The sequence below is a fragment of the Esox lucius genome, chromosome 14, assembly GCF_011004845.1.
Source record: "Esox lucius isolate fEsoLuc1 chromosome 14, fEsoLuc1.pri, whole genome shotgun sequence".
Taxonomy (NCBI): Eukaryota; Metazoa; Chordata; class Actinopteri; order Esociformes; family Esocidae; genus Esox; species Esox lucius.
In genome coordinates, this window is record NC_047582.1 from 33,539,581 (window position 1) to 33,556,493 (window position 16,913).

The 16,913-nt window shown below is 44.6% G+C and overlaps 1 protein-coding gene across 2 annotated transcripts; it reads right to left on the reverse strand.

Moving 5' to 3' along the window:
- Positions 1-8,971: 8,971 nt before the first annotated feature.
- Positions 8,972-15,902, reverse strand: taf1a (TATA box binding protein (TBP)-associated factor, RNA polymerase I, A). 2 transcript variants are annotated; one of them, XM_010878393.5, is made up of 10 exons: positions 15,608-15,902; positions 15,020-15,183; positions 14,807-14,920; positions 13,823-14,021; positions 13,365-13,486; positions 12,995-13,153; positions 12,481-12,547; positions 11,983-12,106; positions 11,609-11,766; positions 8,972-11,396 (listed from the first exon to the last, which is right to left on the reverse strand). In XM_010878393.5, exons 1-10 carry the CDS (start codon positions 15,738-15,740, stop codon positions 11,140-11,142), a joined length of 1,497 nt encoding a protein of 498 aa, XP_010876695.2. In that variant the 5' UTR covers positions 15,741-15,902; the 3' UTR covers positions 8,972-11,139. The 2 variants fall into 2 exon arrangements, with proteins under 2 accessions (XP_010876695.2, XP_010876696.2); XM_010878394.5 differs by having other exon boundaries at positions 15,020-15,203; positions 15,608-15,693.
- Between the last annotated feature and the right edge of the window lie 1,011 nt (positions 15,903-16,913).

Consider the following 16,913-nt stretch of genomic DNA (forward strand, 5'->3'; position numbering starts at 1 on the left):
GGTCCCAAGGGGATGTGGTTTCACTGATCGAGGGCCTTGAAGAAGTAAGAACCATGACCAATTGTCTACTTTTATTGAATTCCAAATGTTTGAAATGTAACTTTCCTGCTGTTTCATATTTATTTTCAAACACTTACTCTCTGAATCAGATACTGTATCATGACATTGGTTTTGTGTTTGGAAATATATATATAAAAAAAAAGAAATGCTAATTGAGCATTATACACACACTGCTATACGCATACAGTGGATATAAAATGTCTACAGACCCCTGTGAAAATGCCAGGTTATTATGATGTCAAAGAATGAGACAAAGATAAATCATGTCCAAACCTTTTTCACTTTTAATGTGACCTATAATGTGAATAATTCAATTGAAAAACAAATTGAAATCTTTGAGGGGGGGAAATGAAAAATAAAAAGCTTACAATAAACTAGTTGCATAAGTGTGCACACCCTCTTATAACTGGGGATGTGGCTGTGTTCAGATTTAAGCAATCAAATTCAAACTCATGTTAAATAGAAGTCATTACACACCTGCCATCATTTAAAGTGACTCTGATTAGTTAAAAATAAAGTTCAGCTGTTCTAGTAGGATTTTCCTGACATTTTCTTAGTTGCATCTCAGAGCAAAAGCCCATGGTCCACAGAGAGCTTCCAAAGCATCAGAGGGATGTCATTGTTGAAAGATATCAGTCAGGAGAAGGGTACAAAATAATTTCTAAAGCATTAGATATACCATGGAACACAGTGAAGACAGTCATCATCAAGTGGAGAAAATATGGCACAACAGAGACATTACCAAGAACTGGACGTCCCTCCAAAATTGATGAAAAGACGAGAAGAAAACAGGTCAGGGAGGTTTCCAAAAGGCCTACAGCAACATTAAAGGAACTGCAGGAATTTTGGCAAGTACTGGCTCTGTGCTACATGTGACAACAATCTCCCGTATTCTTCATATGAATGGGCTATGGGGTAGGGTGGCAAGATGGAAGCCTTTTCTTACAAAGAAAAACATCCAAGCCCGGCCGAAGTCACCCAAAAGCACGTGGGAAAATGTGTTATGGTCTGATGAAACCAAGGTTGAACATTTTGGCCCTAATTCCAAAAGGTATGTTTGGCGCAAAAACAACACTGCACATCAACCAAAGAACACCATACCCATAGTGAAGCATGGTGGTGGCAGCATCATGCTTTGGGGCTGTTTTTCTTCAGTTGGAACCGGGGCCTTAGTCAGGGTAGAGGGAATTATGAACAGTTCCAAATACCAGGCAATTGTGGCACAAAACCTTCAGGCATCCATTAGAGAGCTGAAGATGAAAAAGCAGTAAACCTTTCACCAGGAGATGTCCACGCAATCTGACAGATTTGGAGCACTTTTGCAAAGAAGAGTGGGCAAATATTGCCATGTCAAGATGTGCCATGCTAATAGACTCCTACCCAAGAAGACTGAGTGCTGTAATAAAATCAAAAGGTGCTTCAACAAAGTATTAGTTTAAGGGTGTGCACACTTATGCAAACAAGTTATTGAGAGTATTCTATTTTAAATGTTTCCCCCTCAAATATTTCAGTTTTTAATTGAATTGTTCACGTTATAGGTCACATTAAAGGTAGAAAAAGTTCTGACATGATTTATTTTTGTCTCATTCTTTTACATCACAAGAACCTGGCATTTTAACAGGGGTGTGTAGATTTTTATATGATGAAAGGTACACATGATGACAAGGCCAAAGCAACAATGGAGTGGCTCAAAAACAAAAAGGTGAATGTCCTATAGTGATCAAAGTCTTAATCTCAATCCCATTGAGAATCTATGGCAAAATAACCTCAGAGAGAACACATGGGAGTACTTCAGACTTCAGACTGAGATTTCAAACTCAATTACTCATCTAGGGTCAGGGGTCAGCAATCTCGGTGGCATGCAAAAAGGAACATTGCAAGTCGTGACTACACTGAAGGAGTCATAGAGAGAGAATGTAAGTGTACGTGTGTGTGTTCGTGTGTGTGCATGGGTGGGTGTGTGTCTGTGTGTGCGTATGTGTGTGTATCCATACTTGCGTACACGTGAGAGAGCCAGGGAAAAAGACAAACAGACAAACTGACTGACAGACAAAGAAAGAGACAGACAGCCAGGGAATACATTTCCAATTGTGCCCCTGTCCCTCTTGGACACCTTCACTCAGCTGTTTCAAAGATAAGGTTTATGTGTTCACTGTTATGAGCCAGGCCAAACCTTATGAAAAACCCAGGCAGGGCGTGTCTCACTCAAACACACACACACACACACAGACCATTTCATGTGCAAAATGAAACACATTGAAACACAAAAAATACAAACACATTGAAAGTTTTGTTTGAATACGCACACGCACACGCACACAACACACAACACACAACACACACATGTACAGGCACTAGACCCAGGCTGAATCCCTGGAGGGACTGAGGAACTCAGTAGTCCAGTTGCTCCATTTCCCTGATGCACTTGGTCATGCGTACCAGGCAGTCGCTTTGGCGTCTGAACAGCAGAAAAGCAAACAGCACAGACAAGGATTGAGATCAGGGATTTCACAGGGCACAGACAAGGATTGAGATCAGGGATTTCACAGGGCACAGACAAGGATTGAGATTAGGGATTTCACAGGGCACAGACAAGGATTGAGATTAGGGATTTCACAGGGCACAGACAAGGATTGAGATTAGGGATTTCACAGGGCACAGACAAGGATTGAGATTAGGGATTTCACAGAGCACAGACAAGGATTGAGATTAGGGATTTCACAGGGCACAGACAAGGATTGAGATTAGGGATTTCACAGGGCACAGACAAGGATTGAGATTAGGGATTTCACAGGGCACAGACAAGGATTGAGATTAGGGATTTCACAGAGCACAGACAAGGATTGAGATCAGGGATTTCACAGGGCACAGACAAGGATTGAGATCAGGGATTTCACAGGGCACAGACAAGGATTGAGATTAGGGATTTCACAGAGCACAGACAAGGATTGAGATTAGGGATTTCACAGAGCACAGACAAGGATTGAGATTAGGGATTTCACAGAGCACAGACAAGGATTGAGATTAGGGATCTCACAGAGCACAGAATACGATTGAGACTAGAGATTTCGAAGAGCACAGAGAAGGACTGGAAATAGATTTTAAAGAGTACAGACAAGGATTGGGACTAGAGATTTGGGGGGAAATTCGTTACTATTTTATAGCTTCACAGTGCATTCCCAGATACCAACATGGTCAATGTGTCAGGTCATGGAACAAACACGGTGAATGACCCTTAGAGATCTTTTCATTTGACCCTCAGAGGCTCTTTTTTTCTCACTCTCTCAGGACCAAAGAGGCTGTTGATAAGGTCAAAGGTCAGCTTGTGTAGAAGGTCAGGGAGGAACTAACATGGATACTGAATACCATACAACAGGCATGATCCCCAAGGACCAATCAGAAACCAGAGCCAGGCTGCAGTGTAAACACAGTGAACCACCACATGTATGTCGTGACCATTGGGCTGGACTGGAGGAATGACTCCAGGTGGGTCTGTTGTGGTAACCTACCAACTGGCAAACTAGAGGAAACAACAGCATAATAACCTGGTGGGGCCACGGGCCGTTATGACTGCTTCAAGCCACCTTGACCTCAGTCAACGAATCTGGAGCTCCAAAGGAGGGATGCGACAATATTCTGCTACAAGAACATGCAGTCTCAGGCACCTCTCCAGAGTCTCCTATATGACTTAGATGTCATGGTATAAATGTGAAACGTCAGTAAGTTGAGCAGGCTTCCTCACTGGCCTGGTTCATAAAGCCTGATTCATAAGACCTGGTTCATAAAGCCTGATTCATAAGGCCTGGTTTATAAAGCCTGATTCATAAGACCTGGTTCATAAAGCCTGATTCATAAGGCCTGGTTTATAAAGCCTGATTCATAAGACCTGGTTCATAAAGCCTGATTCATAAGGCCTGGTTTATAAAGCCTGCCCTGGATCATATGGTCTCTTTTGAAATCAGCAATTTTTATGACATTTTATTTCTTAATTTCCCCAAATGCCATGACAGAACGGGAATAAGTGTCCGACAAATTGGTTTTGTACAGATATAACTCATGCACACATACACACATCAGTTTTCAGAGCAAAGTTTTGATGAAGCCATGGCTGAAGAGAATAACTCTTCCTTTATCTGTTTCCAGAACAGGACGAGCAAAAACAAGGGGTAAGTGATTATCTACTCTCAGATGACCCACTTGGTCACTTTCAGCCATAGAAAGACAAGATGTAGTTACAGCACCGCCCGAACTGCATCCAGGACAGTACATTTCCATATTGGTCTCACACAGGGATCAAACCCAAAACCCTGGTATTAGAAGCGCCGTGGTCCACAGTCTAACTGTCGACATGCCCAGGTCTTCATTCAAGAGAAGCGTCTAAGACTGTGTAGTCAAATGGAGCTTGACATGTCGTTTGACGACAGTTGACAGGCAACCTGATTCCAGGTTCACCGATTCGTTTCTGGCTAATCTTTTTGTTTCCTGGTGTATTTTTAAAGGCACCACGGTGTTCCCCTCTGGGTGGGGGATGTTCTGAACCCACCCCCGTTGTCGTCTACATCCGTCCGTCCACCCCCATGCCAGGCCAGGGACACCTATGTGCAGACAACCATGCGAGGCGCCCCACTGCCTCCCCACTGCCTCCCCACTGCCTCCCCACTGCCTCCCCACTGCCTCCCCACTGCCTCCCCACTGCCTCCCCGCCTCTCACTCCGTCCGTAACGGTCCGCGAACACAGACCTCCATCCAGTTCAACCTGACGTCAACACTTTTTAGTTTTCTCGTAGATGTCCAGAGAAGTGTGGCGGTCTGACTAGGTTTCAAATAGTTCCGTTTTATGGTAAAGCTGTTGTAGCGGGGAAGGGGGTCAAAGGGCAGTAGGTCAGATTCAAACTCACGCTGACTCATCCATGCGACGGTGTCGTCAGCTTAGACCACTAGACCACTCCAGGGCCAGTGATGTCATCGCTTTTAAAAGACAACCCCAAAAAAATAACAGAGAACATACAGAATAATAGAAATGACTCAGAAACGCATCAGCCAGAAGTAAAAACGCATTACAAAAAAAGATACACAATTTCATAAGCATTCAGAAAATCCATCGGTGTCCAATGTCCTTGGCAAACATGCCCCCCCCCCCTCCCGCCCCATCTCCCGGGAACAGCTGCTGTGTAGTTCGGTAGAACCAAGCCAACGCTCTGGTTATGTAACGCCCGGGGAGCAGGCAGGCGCGGAGCCACATCTCCCGGGTAGACCAGCCAAGTTCCAAATGGCTCCCTTGCTCCCCACAGCGTCCTCCTGGAAGCAGTGCACTGCAGAGGGGGGCCAATTAGGCCGCACCCACTGGCTGCTTGCAAGGAGGGCCGTCGCCATGGCGAAATGCTACGGCAGAACCATTACAAGCATTTAGCTCGATTAGGTTGGCGTGGGGCCCAATCTGGGGACTGCCCCCGAGATGTCAAACTGAAGCGCGGCCCAAGAGGACGTGACAATGGATGAGTGGGGCGCGTGTAGGGCATCGTCCCTTAACGTCCACAGATGACAAGGACCCGTGGCATTTTTATATGTAAAAGACTGGTGAGGCACAAACCATTTCAAAATATAGGATGCATACCAGTAAAGCTACAAAACTCCCTCTTGCTACTGATGTGTTTATTTAACACATCAACAAACAGCATCAACAACACTTTTAAGGACAGAACGGCTTGCTTCTATCAGGTGTTGTAGTACACATACTGGATGGAGGGAGAAAGAGACCTTTTTGTGTACTTGGTCTCCTTTCTCACACACATGTAAAATTACCTCTGTCACATTTTCAAACCTAAATTAGGAATGCAACCAAGCTCAGAACCAATGTGCCTATAGGGCCATACGCAAACAGCAATGAGCTCAACACCACTGAAGGCCACAAGGAAGCAGAAAGACCTTAATAGATAAGCATGGACACACTGACACTCATCACCATCTATATGAATCGATCCAGCACAAAAATATGACCAATGCACGGACCAGCACCACAAAGGCAGGATGATAAAATATGCTTTCACTCACCAAGGCTGAGGGCTCACTTGAAGAGAAAGGTGGCACGGCTGTTCTTCCTCTGGACAAATGTATCGATGACTTTGGGAATTAAGTCATGTAGCTGCTGAATCAGCTGGTTTTCGATGGACAACATGGCCAATGCGTTGAGTCGTGGCTGTCCCATGGTATTGCGAGTGAAGGTTTTTACCCTCTTCAAGGTGGAAAGGTTCCTCTCCAACTCGGACTTCGTCATAGATGTTGTTATGATAATTTTCAGCAGAGTGACGGTCTCAGCAAAAGCCTCCTCTAGGTTGTTCTCATGGATGGATCTTAACAGAGACAGGGCCGTCTAACCAGTGTGAAGCTCAGCGTGGCGGTACATAGTGGTCAGCTTGGACTTCAACTTTTCCTTGTGTCCTAGAGGACATAGTTTCACCGCACAGTCAAGCTCAGATGTAGGGAATGACAGGACAAATTGTGGGAAGAGCGAGCTGTAAACCAGCTTGGCAGTGATCAGGTGGTCACTTTGTGAAAACCTCTGCTCCACCTGGGAGATGACTGTGTCGCATGCCTCTGCTAATCCCAGATGCAACGATGCTCCGTTTTTGCAGTGTTGTATAAAACATCAACTTCTGGCATAAGGAAGGAAAAAAAATCCAGCAACTGCGGAAAGGCTCTGCCTCGCATATGGTGGCCTCATCCCATCCTGGTTGTGTGCGTATGTCCTCCATACAGAGGAGCAGCACAGCACGGTTTTCGCAAACTGCATTGACAGTTCTACTTTTAAAGTTTTGGAACGCCAGAGAAAAAGGTGGCAAAAGCAGCTTCAGGATGCTCATCCTTGCTGAACAAAGTTGCTGCAAGGTCAGATTCAGCTGGTGAACATAGCAGTGAACAAACTGGGCATGTGGGTATATCTCTTTCATTAGCGTCTGTACCCCTTGGACGTTTCCACTCATTACAGCCGCACCATCATAAGTAGGAGCGATCAGCTTTTCTCCCAGCTTCAGTAGTTCCAGCGCACCCTTGATGATATAAGAGAGTTTTACCTTTGACTTCCACAAACTCCAAAAACCTCTCTGTCACTGTATTTTCAGGCAACTTGTATCGCAACACAACCACCATTTGTGATTTACAGGAGACATCAGTTGTCTCATCTGCCTGTATGGCAACAAATGCTGTCTCGTCCACTTGCTTGGCTATCTCCTCCCTGGACACTTCATAAGTACAGTCTAACAGTTCATTTTGTACAGTGCTAGATGTCCCTTTGAAGATGGGCTGAGCGTCATAGTTCCTCTGAAGTCTTGAATCACCCTCACACAGTCTCGAAAATGCATCTGAATATTCCAGAATTCAGGGAGTCCACTGACTCGTCGTGCGGTTTCACATTTTCCACACAGTTTAAAAATTTTATGATTCGACTGAGAACATACCTGTTTTCCTCCACCTGTTTGTTATGCTGCTCAATGGAGCGCCTGTATGCACTGTCAACTTGGGCTGCGACATTCACCTGTCCAAGCCCAATTTCACAGCATTATCCAGATGACTCCCGCTGCTCTCATGTTTTACAATCCATTCAGAAAGATGTTTCAAATCTTTGTAACCCGTCCTCGACCAAGTACTATATCCGCCAAATAGCAGACTTGGAAAACAGGAGAGATCTTCTTTTATATGCTAACCATTAGCCACTTTTTCTTCAAAAACCATTCCACGTGAAACCCGCGGTTACTTTTACCAGCAGTTTGAGTGATGACAATATCCCGTGGCTGATGGGCACCAAGTCGCTTTACTTCAAGTTTCTCCTCCAAATGAAGGGTTTCAAACCGGTGTTCAAGTATGAAATCCACTTTATTCATTTTCTCAGCGTTTGTGAAGCTAACAATCTACCCTCTTCGCTCTTCTTGCCGACTAATGTTGGTACCAGACAGACAGTCAATCAGGTCTGAAATACGAAATGTCGCTGTAGTGGGGCTACCGGCTGTCAGCCCCACTTGGCATCAAATCTACATTGATCACACTAATATTCTGAGCACTAATATTATATCGCCACGATTAGGGCTTATTGCTGTTAAAAAGAGGAAGAGAATCGATTAAGAAAATGAACCCAGAGGACAATGAGATCATTGCGATGTCTCTGGTGTCGCCTAGGCTGTATGCTCAGTCCCCAAAGACTTTGAAGAGTTCATTATGCTGACTAACTTAAATAAAAAACATTTGTTGGATCACAGAGTTTGTGTTTTATTGTTAAATGTAGGCTATTATACAGTACGGCTATTTAAAACATGTCCGGTAGCTCTTCTGTATGGCCGGAATTCTGGATTTTTAATGCCATATTTGCTGTTTAGATACAATAAATAAGAGACTGCGCTTGTCTAATTAATAATAATGATGCGAGATTAGGCACCATTGCGGCATTAAAACAGGGAGAGATGGCGAATTACGTACAGAAAATTTTATGTAATTAAATTAGATAAAATTTACAGTCCCAAAAGCCATCGCAACTCAAACAACACAGAGATGCTTTCAGAACCAGTGTTGCCCAGCCATGTGAGAATGGCATTAGAAGTTCTTTGCTAGGAGACTGCAATCAAAGAGAGAAACGTCGTAATATATAACTGGTTAAAGACAAAGAAGGACTGACAACTCGTATTGGTGCGGCATTTATGAACATGTTGCAGGAAGGAATTTACATAAAGAACTAAACACACAAATTGCTTTTACTCGTTACATTTCACTGCCAAGAAAGTACATTGGTCTCCAGAGGACGTTGTCATATTGCCCTCTTGTGGCCACAGCCACTTACACACCCTGCGGAACCTGGGAATAGCAGGGTGTTGGTTTTCCCTCACACACGAACAGATGGGACAAGAAAGGACCACGTGCACATGAACAAACTTAATCAAAAGGGTTTATTCCGTAATAAATAGGGCAGAATACATCGGTAAATGATCCTGCAGCAAGAAGCCACAGAGAAAAATAAAATGAATAACAAATGGCCGAGCCAGTGAGAACAAATCATGTTTGCGGCAAAATCAAGTGGCCGAGTGGACCAGTTCTGTTCCGGTACATTCTCGGTTACCGCTCAGATCAAACGGAACCAGAACCAGTCCTCCATCTGTTAAAGAACTGATTCAGGTGCGCTTATCCACGGCCAACCCCTGGCGCTGGTAGGAGCGCGGCCGCGGCGGAGTTGGGAAGCGGTGTGGTCATAAAGAACCGTTACGACAAGGTCCTCTCCAAGGTCCTGGCCACAAACATGAACGCTCAGTGTCATCCCTGATCAAGATTAAACAGGCAGCATGTGAGCCTTTGGGGCTGTGAAATGGAGCTCTTTCATCCAGTGTGGAGCGGGGTGGGGGGGCTTCTATTATAGGGTACAAAGGCCGCTACAACCAGGGACATCAGTGATGTGATGTCTTCAAACGGGGACTCGAGAGCATGCAGAGCGAAGCAACACTGTGCGAAAGGCGCGTGCCGTCTGTCGTGTGGGTGCATATCTTAATTGAAAATTCCCGCTGAGGCACCTTTGAGGTCAAAATTCACGACGCGTACAGCCAGATGCTGCCACTTGACAGCCTCTCTTTCCCTAAAAACTCTGACCCTGTACTCCAAACACACAGCCCCTCGAACACTCACCCCAGACAAAATCCCTGGGGGGGGGGGTACCCCATCATAACCAGATGCAGTTTTACTACCATTGAGTACCGGTCCAATACACAAAAGCTGCCCACCCAACTATGCTCACCCACATTGGCAGATATCACCCACAGTGCAATGCAACCTGTAGTCACGTCTCAGTTTGTCACTTTGCAGTGACTGGCATTAGGTCAGCATCGCCCCTCATTGGTCCAACTCCCCGTGAAGAGTCTCAAAGCTTAGGGAGTGAAAATGACCACGTGTGTACCCACCACTGCCCCGTCCCAGCAATTTCACACAGAACACCGTACCGGCATGAAGCCTGCGTAATGATGACACGTGCAGTCGCAAATACATCCTACCTGAAATGGTGAAGTTCTGGATTGGCACTGCGAGCCAGTGTGTAGGGTACAGGGGCTGGATTGGCACTGCGGGCCAGTGTGTAGGGTATAGGGGCTGGATTGGCACTGCGGGCCAGTGTGTAGGGTACAGGGGCTGGATTGGCACTGCGGGCCAGTGTGTAGGGTACAGGGGCTAGATTGGCACTGCGGGCCAGTGTGTAGGGTACAGGGGCTGGATTGGCTCTGCGGGCCAGTGTGTAGGGTACAGGGGCTGGATTGGCTCTGCGGGCCAGTGTGTAGGGTACAGGGGCTGGATTGGCACTGCGGGCCAGTGTGTAGGGTACAGGGGCTGGATTGGCACTGCGGGCCAGTGTGTAGGGTACAGGGGCTGGATTGGCACTGCGGGCCAGTGTGTAGGGTACAGGGGCTGGATTGGCACTGCGGGCCAGTGTGTAGGGTACAGGGGCTGGATTGGCACTGCGGGCCAGTGTGTAGGGTACAGGGGCTGGATTGGCACTGCGGGCCAGTGTGTAGGGTACAGGGGCTGGATTGGCACTGCGGGCCAGTGTGTAGGGTACAGGGGCTGGATTGGCTCTGCGGGCCAGTGTGTAGGGTACAGGGGCTGGATTGGCACTGCGGGCCAGTGTGTAGGGTACAGGGGCTGGATTGGCACTGCGGGCCAGTGTGTAGGGTACAGGGGCTGGATTGGCACTGCGGGCCAGTGTGTAGGGTACAGGGGCTGGATTGGCACTGCGGGCCAGTGTGTAGGGTACAGGGGCTGGATTGGCACTGCGGGCCAGTGTGTAGGGTACAGGGGCTGTCTACCTCTGTAATAGAGGGTACCAGCTAACTCAGCTCACAGCATCGGTCTCAGCTCCTCTGAAAATGGAGCAATAGAATGTAACCACTAGGAGTGCTTACACTGGTGGGCAAACATGGCCACATATGGAACACATCGTTATGGCATTATAGCAGTCTGTCCCTTTTTTGGACAGAATGACTGTTTGTACAGCGCTAACCAAGAACATTCTAGAGAAGTGGCAGTTACTACAGTCAATGTGAAGCAGCAAGTCAGCAGAGTCTAACACGATGACTGTACAAAGAGCTCCCGTCTGTGGCGAACAGGCAAATGTGGACGCTTTGAAGCCGCCTTCAGAAATGACTGCCGTTGCCTCTCCACTCGCCGGCGTTGCAGGTATTTCTTCTGGGTCACACTGGTCTTCCGTCTCCTCTTTCCCTTCCTAGGTTTCACATCTCTCTTAGCAGTCTTGAAGTCATTCAGGGCATTTCCAGCCTTCTTCTGGGCTTCCTTACAGGCACTGCAGTAAATGGAGGCATCTGGCACAAGAGATAACAGGAATAAACTACTGAAGTGCTGAAGTTCCACACGTTTTACCAGAACCAGAATAAACTAGAGCAGGACAGTCAGCCAATGTGGTTAAAGGAGTTATGCAAATTATAAAAATGTAAAAGTAATAATCAAAAATATATATAATAATAATAATAATAATAATATTATATATATTACTGTGTACAGGGACTTAACTTACAGTGAGGACAAAGGGCATGAACCACAGAGCTCTTCACGTCTAGCAGCTCTGTGTTCTCCGCAAAGTCTTTTCTAGCCTGGAACTTTGAGAAGTGCATCGCTAGCCACCAGTCCTTTCTGTGCGACATCTCCTCAGCAATAACCACCAGCCACTGATCTCTGAACAAAAATATCAAACACTGTAATTAAGTATTAAAAAAGACAAATTACACATTGGAATAAATAATTCTCTCTCCGTGAGGGCATTTGCTGAGTGTCCAAAAATGATAACAGGGACAGATAATGAGCCCTGAGAAAATGTACAGTTCAACAAACGTAAGGAGACTTAAATGTGGTCATTATGGAAACAGTGAGAGGGAAAGGTGAGACCGTTACTTGAGCATTAGATATTCTAAGACAGTCATCAGCTGGTTCCAGACATCCAGGTTCCTCTTCCAACAGACATAGTCTAGGAGATCCAGGACCACACCCAGAGCCTTCTGAAGATCTCCCTCTTTCTCTGAGACATAATGCACATTCACTTCACATGAAATGTTTCCCCTTAACCACCCCTTAAAGAGGGCATAACCGTCGGTAACATTCACAAAACCATAGGCAAATGCAATTGATTTAAACCCAATGTCAAAGAAAAGAAGGGGATTTTAGGAGCTCCCAGGGAAAGCTGGGAACTTAAATAATAACATTCCCCGTTTGGAGGACCGACGCAGTCAGGGGGAAATGTGGAATCCTCCGACAAAAATATAGAACGTTCCCGTAATTGAGTGGCAGATATCACAAGAGCCCAACACGGCTAGTGTGCAACTCCTAGTGTCCTTTAAAGATTCTCTGAAGCAAACAGACGGTTATGGCTACTAAACATACGTGGGTACGTACCGGACTTCAGCAGGAGGAAACAGTATTCCAGCATTAACTCATGACTCGGAACCAAAGTGTGCAAGATCTGAAGGAAATGGAAAAACACAGCGTCAAATGGCACTGTTCCAGAAGACCACACCGAGGCCAACAGGACAGACTACAGGACAGTCTACAGGACAGACTACAGGCCAGACTACAGGCCAGACTACAGGCCAGACTACAGGCCAGGGCGTGGCAACTCAATCTAGCTGAAGGTCTGTAATAACTTATCAACCAAAGGGCCACACCTCATTTTCTGCAGCTTAATTTAACATTCACCAAGATTTTTGTCACACAGTTAAATTAACAATGTTTTCATGAATATACAACACGAAATCGCAATCACAAACTCTGCAGTGCCTAGGAAAACTGTACACTGTAAAAGGAAAATAAAAAAAGTACATAAAAAGAAGTCTTATTTTTTTATAAACAGCACCCAGTGCGTAACATCTCAGCTAGACACCTTTGTCAAGAATGTGAGCCTCATACCAACCTTCAGCACTTTGAGAAGTTTCTTTGACGGGTGGTTGTGTTTCTTCATGTGCATATACAGGTAGACATGGGCATTGGGGTTTGGGGGGAAGCTGCTGTCGTAGGCGTAGTCACTCAGAACCGCGAAAGCCCCCTCATGATCACTGTAGAACTCCAACATCTGCCATTGACACACAAACAGGATATCAGACAGTCACAGATATTCTGAGAAGTTCACCAATGGATAAAGGGACTGTGCTCATTAGGGTAAGCTAACTGCTGTTTGAAATAAGAGTTTCTAATAGGACAACTTTTTCCCACTACCCACATGGATTTAAAAATATTTCTCCGGTTTCATGGCTCCAGTTAAAAAAAACCCCACAGATGCTTACATCAACGTAACTCTGAATAAAAGGATCCCAGACGCCAGGAATCTTTAAGATCTCCTTCAGGTTCACTGAAGATTGGCGGAAGTAGCTGTGCATTTCTTGATTGGTACCTGCATTATACTCATCTGAAAAAAATCAAATATCAATTTCACCAAAGCAGGTTAATTAATCCTGCCAAAAACACTTCTGTTATGAATTGTTAAGCAAACTGAAACAGAATGAGAGGGGACCTAACTGACCAAAATAAATTCTGTCGGACGAAATGTCTAACAACTAAAGTGCTTTGTTAGAACTAACACACCCAGCTTCTGGTTGCCCTTAGTTTTACAATACTGCTTGCAAAGATGCAGTTCCATAATTATGCTGTAGATGGTGATCAAACATCTTGAAGATTTCTACTATTCTCATGTAATTGAAACCCATTGTTAATGGATGCTCAGGGCCACCAGGTATCCTCTTACCTGTACTGGAGATGGCGTTTTTTTTGTCACACCAGACAAAGTAATCCAAGAAGCCACTGTAGGCCTGGACCAGCTTCATCCTCTGTGGCTGACTGGTTAACTGCTTCCCATACCTCCAACTGAGAGCATTTGACAGCTGGCGCTTTGCATCTTCAAACTGCCCGTTGACCAAGAGGTGAAACGAATGCTCCAGACACACCTGCAGGACAAAATGCTTCACTGCAACATGGTGCTATGTCCTAGCATCCAATTTTGGGGATTTTGCCTTTGCCCTTTAGTAGTCCTGATCAGTGGTGTGGGGGGGTGAGATTATAGGCAGGTATATGCTGACACCTACTTGTTTCCAGCAGACATTGATTATACACACATTTTAATACTAACTGATACCCATCAACATAGTTTAGTGGCGCTATACGCAGTATCGAGGCTAATTGAGCGTATATGTTAGCTTACAATGCTGATCAACTTTTATTTACATGTCAAGCTAGTGTTCATGCCAATTCAATGCAAACAACTAAGATAAATGGGATAAAATATATCCCAGTTGCTTATGACAAAACCCCTGGTGCCACCGCAACCAGCGTTAACTGAGGGAACTATTTTTTTTTACCTTGCAATCCCAGATGGGTTCAATCTGTTACCTTTTGGTTCCCGGGAAGATGCTCTAACTACAATGCTACAGAAAAACTAACCCAAAGACAGTGGGAGGTGAATGCACCATTGAATTAAAGGTTAACTAGCCACACACACAGCTACAATGCTTAGCTTTTTCCCCAGAGGTCAAACATTTCTTGTGTGTTTTATGCTCTATTTGAAATGTAATTATTTGTTTTCCCTTCTAAAAACAAAGCATTTCTATCTCAGTTCTCAGCCTGCTCCAGTAGTAGAAATACATTTCAAAATGTGAGTACACACACTAATTCAGACATTACACCATTGATGCTGACAGGGAAGAGTCAAAAAGAGGAAAAATAAGGAACATACCTTCAGGTAATGCTTCACTCCTGAGTTCTTAATTCGCTCATAGAAGCTGTTGTAGTCTTCAAGCTTTGAGTCAGGACGCTGATGTAGCATCTCTGTGCCCATCCGCCAAATGATCTGGAAGACAGTTTTTAATTATTCTAATTTAGCATTTGCACTGGTACTTCCGGGTGACACATATCAGCGTTCGGTCAGAGCGACGACAGACCAACCGACCTCGGCGCAGTGTTGTGACATGCTTGCTGTCGTATCCTCCAGTGTTTGTGCATAGCTGGCCATGTACTCCGTAGCATTCTCCCATCGGTGGTGCAACAAGGCCTCCCTGATGTGCTGGAAGCAGATCCTTGTGGTCTTGTGAAAACCAGTCTCATGGTGTGTCTCTGATGATGCAGTTGACACACTGGTTAATAGGATTAAGATTAGCGCCTCTTGCAAAAAACATGGACACAATTTCCATAATCAGCAATTAATGTAGCTCCTCTGTGAGAGGGAACCGTACGTGTGTTGGGACCATAACAACGATTTACGGTGAAGTTACACCGCAAATTGGAGATCCGACTTCAAATCCAATTAAGTGAACTGTAAAAACTATAGATTTCAACAGAAAAAAAATCTCGAAATTACAAGGAAAGTTGTCCTTTCTAAATCAGTGCAGTTCTTTTATAACTTAAATCCATCGGTTTAATTCGATTGACCAAGAATAAACAAAACAGCACCGATGATCGGTAGGTAATTGCCAAATATTAGTATTGATATGGATGGTAGTATAGTATTAGTATTGATACAATGTATTTCAGAAATTACCTTTGAATACAGGAGGTGCCAGTGGAAGGTTTGGTTTCTTGATGCGTTTTCTGTTAATTGATTCATCATCTGAGGACTCATTTTCGACCTGATCTTCCCCAGGCTCCCTCAGTTCTGACTCCAGATCATCCATTTTCTAGAAACTTAAAGTTCGACAATTTTTAGACCTTCGTCTTCAAACCCATGACGTATATTGGTGATAATCGGTTAAAATAGAATCTATGTGGCAAGCCAAAAGGTCTACACACCGAGCATGTGTATTTCATTAGTTCAAAACATGCGTCACTTACGGTCTACTTCCTGTACGTGATAGCGAATACTTCTGCTTGGTAGATAGCAAGTAAACAAAACCATTCACTTTATCGCCACCTATTGGTGGAAGTGAGTAAATTATTTCCCGAAGTGAACATTTTGAAATAATCCGTAGGTTAAATTCAGATATCAACTTCCTCAAACGCCTTATAGGCATGTAGGTCTGAAATAGTGCCAGGGTCTAGGGAAGATACCAGGATCACTTGTTTCTGTACTGCCAATAACTGAATTGCATTGCAAAATAAATTCTAACTAGACATATTTGTCACTACTACTTCAAAACATTATTCAATAATTATTGGGCCCCATGGTAAAGCTGAGCAAAAAAAAGGTTATTGTTGTTTATCAGTTGGATGTTATCCTTAAAAACGTGATGATTATTGTCAGCCCTGCAATTAGTACTTTTGGTACCCTCACCATGCCAAATTAACAGCTCTGAGTCTTCTCTTATAATGTTTCATGAAGTGGAAGAACACATGGCTAGGGATCTGAGACCATTCATCCATGCAGAACTTCTCTAGATCCTCCAGAGTCTTCTGCCCTTGCTTGTGCACTCTCCTCTTCAGCTCACCCCACAGATTTACAATGGAGTTTAGTCAGGGGAATGGGATGTCCAGCTAGATTCAACCAACATCTGCAGTTCTCCAGCTGTGATCCACGAGAAATTGTTCACTTATTGTACCATCTTCCTCACAGGGTGTGGAGGCAAAATATGTGTGCTGTCTCTTACTGACAGGTTTATCACAGTACCAGGTGATTCAAACTAGTTAATACTGCTCTAATAGTGGAGATGTTTTTTTCTGTATATTTTTTACAACCATTGCCTACTTTATGAAGGACAACAACCTTTTTAGAATTTGTGTATTCTTTAACCTCCATGATAGACGAATAAGGGATATTGGCATTTGTAACACTTTATATTTATAACCCAGTCAAACAGGATGTCATGGATGGCCACTCAAGTGTTGCTAATGAAAAACATATATATCAATAG

Coding starts and splice junctions, on each gene's coding strand:
- taf1a (XM_010878393.5), bottom strand. CDS start 15,740: ATGGATGATCTGGAGTCAGAACTGAGGGAGCCTGGGGAAGATCAGGTC. Junction 12,107..12,480: donor TTTCCTCCTGCTGAAGTCCG/GTACGTACCCAC, acceptor ATTATGTCTCAG/AGAAAGAGGGAGATCTTCAG. Junction 11,767..11,982: donor TTAGAATATCTAATGCTCAA/GTAACGGTCTCA, acceptor ATTTTTGTTCAG/AGATCAGTGGCTGGTGGTTA.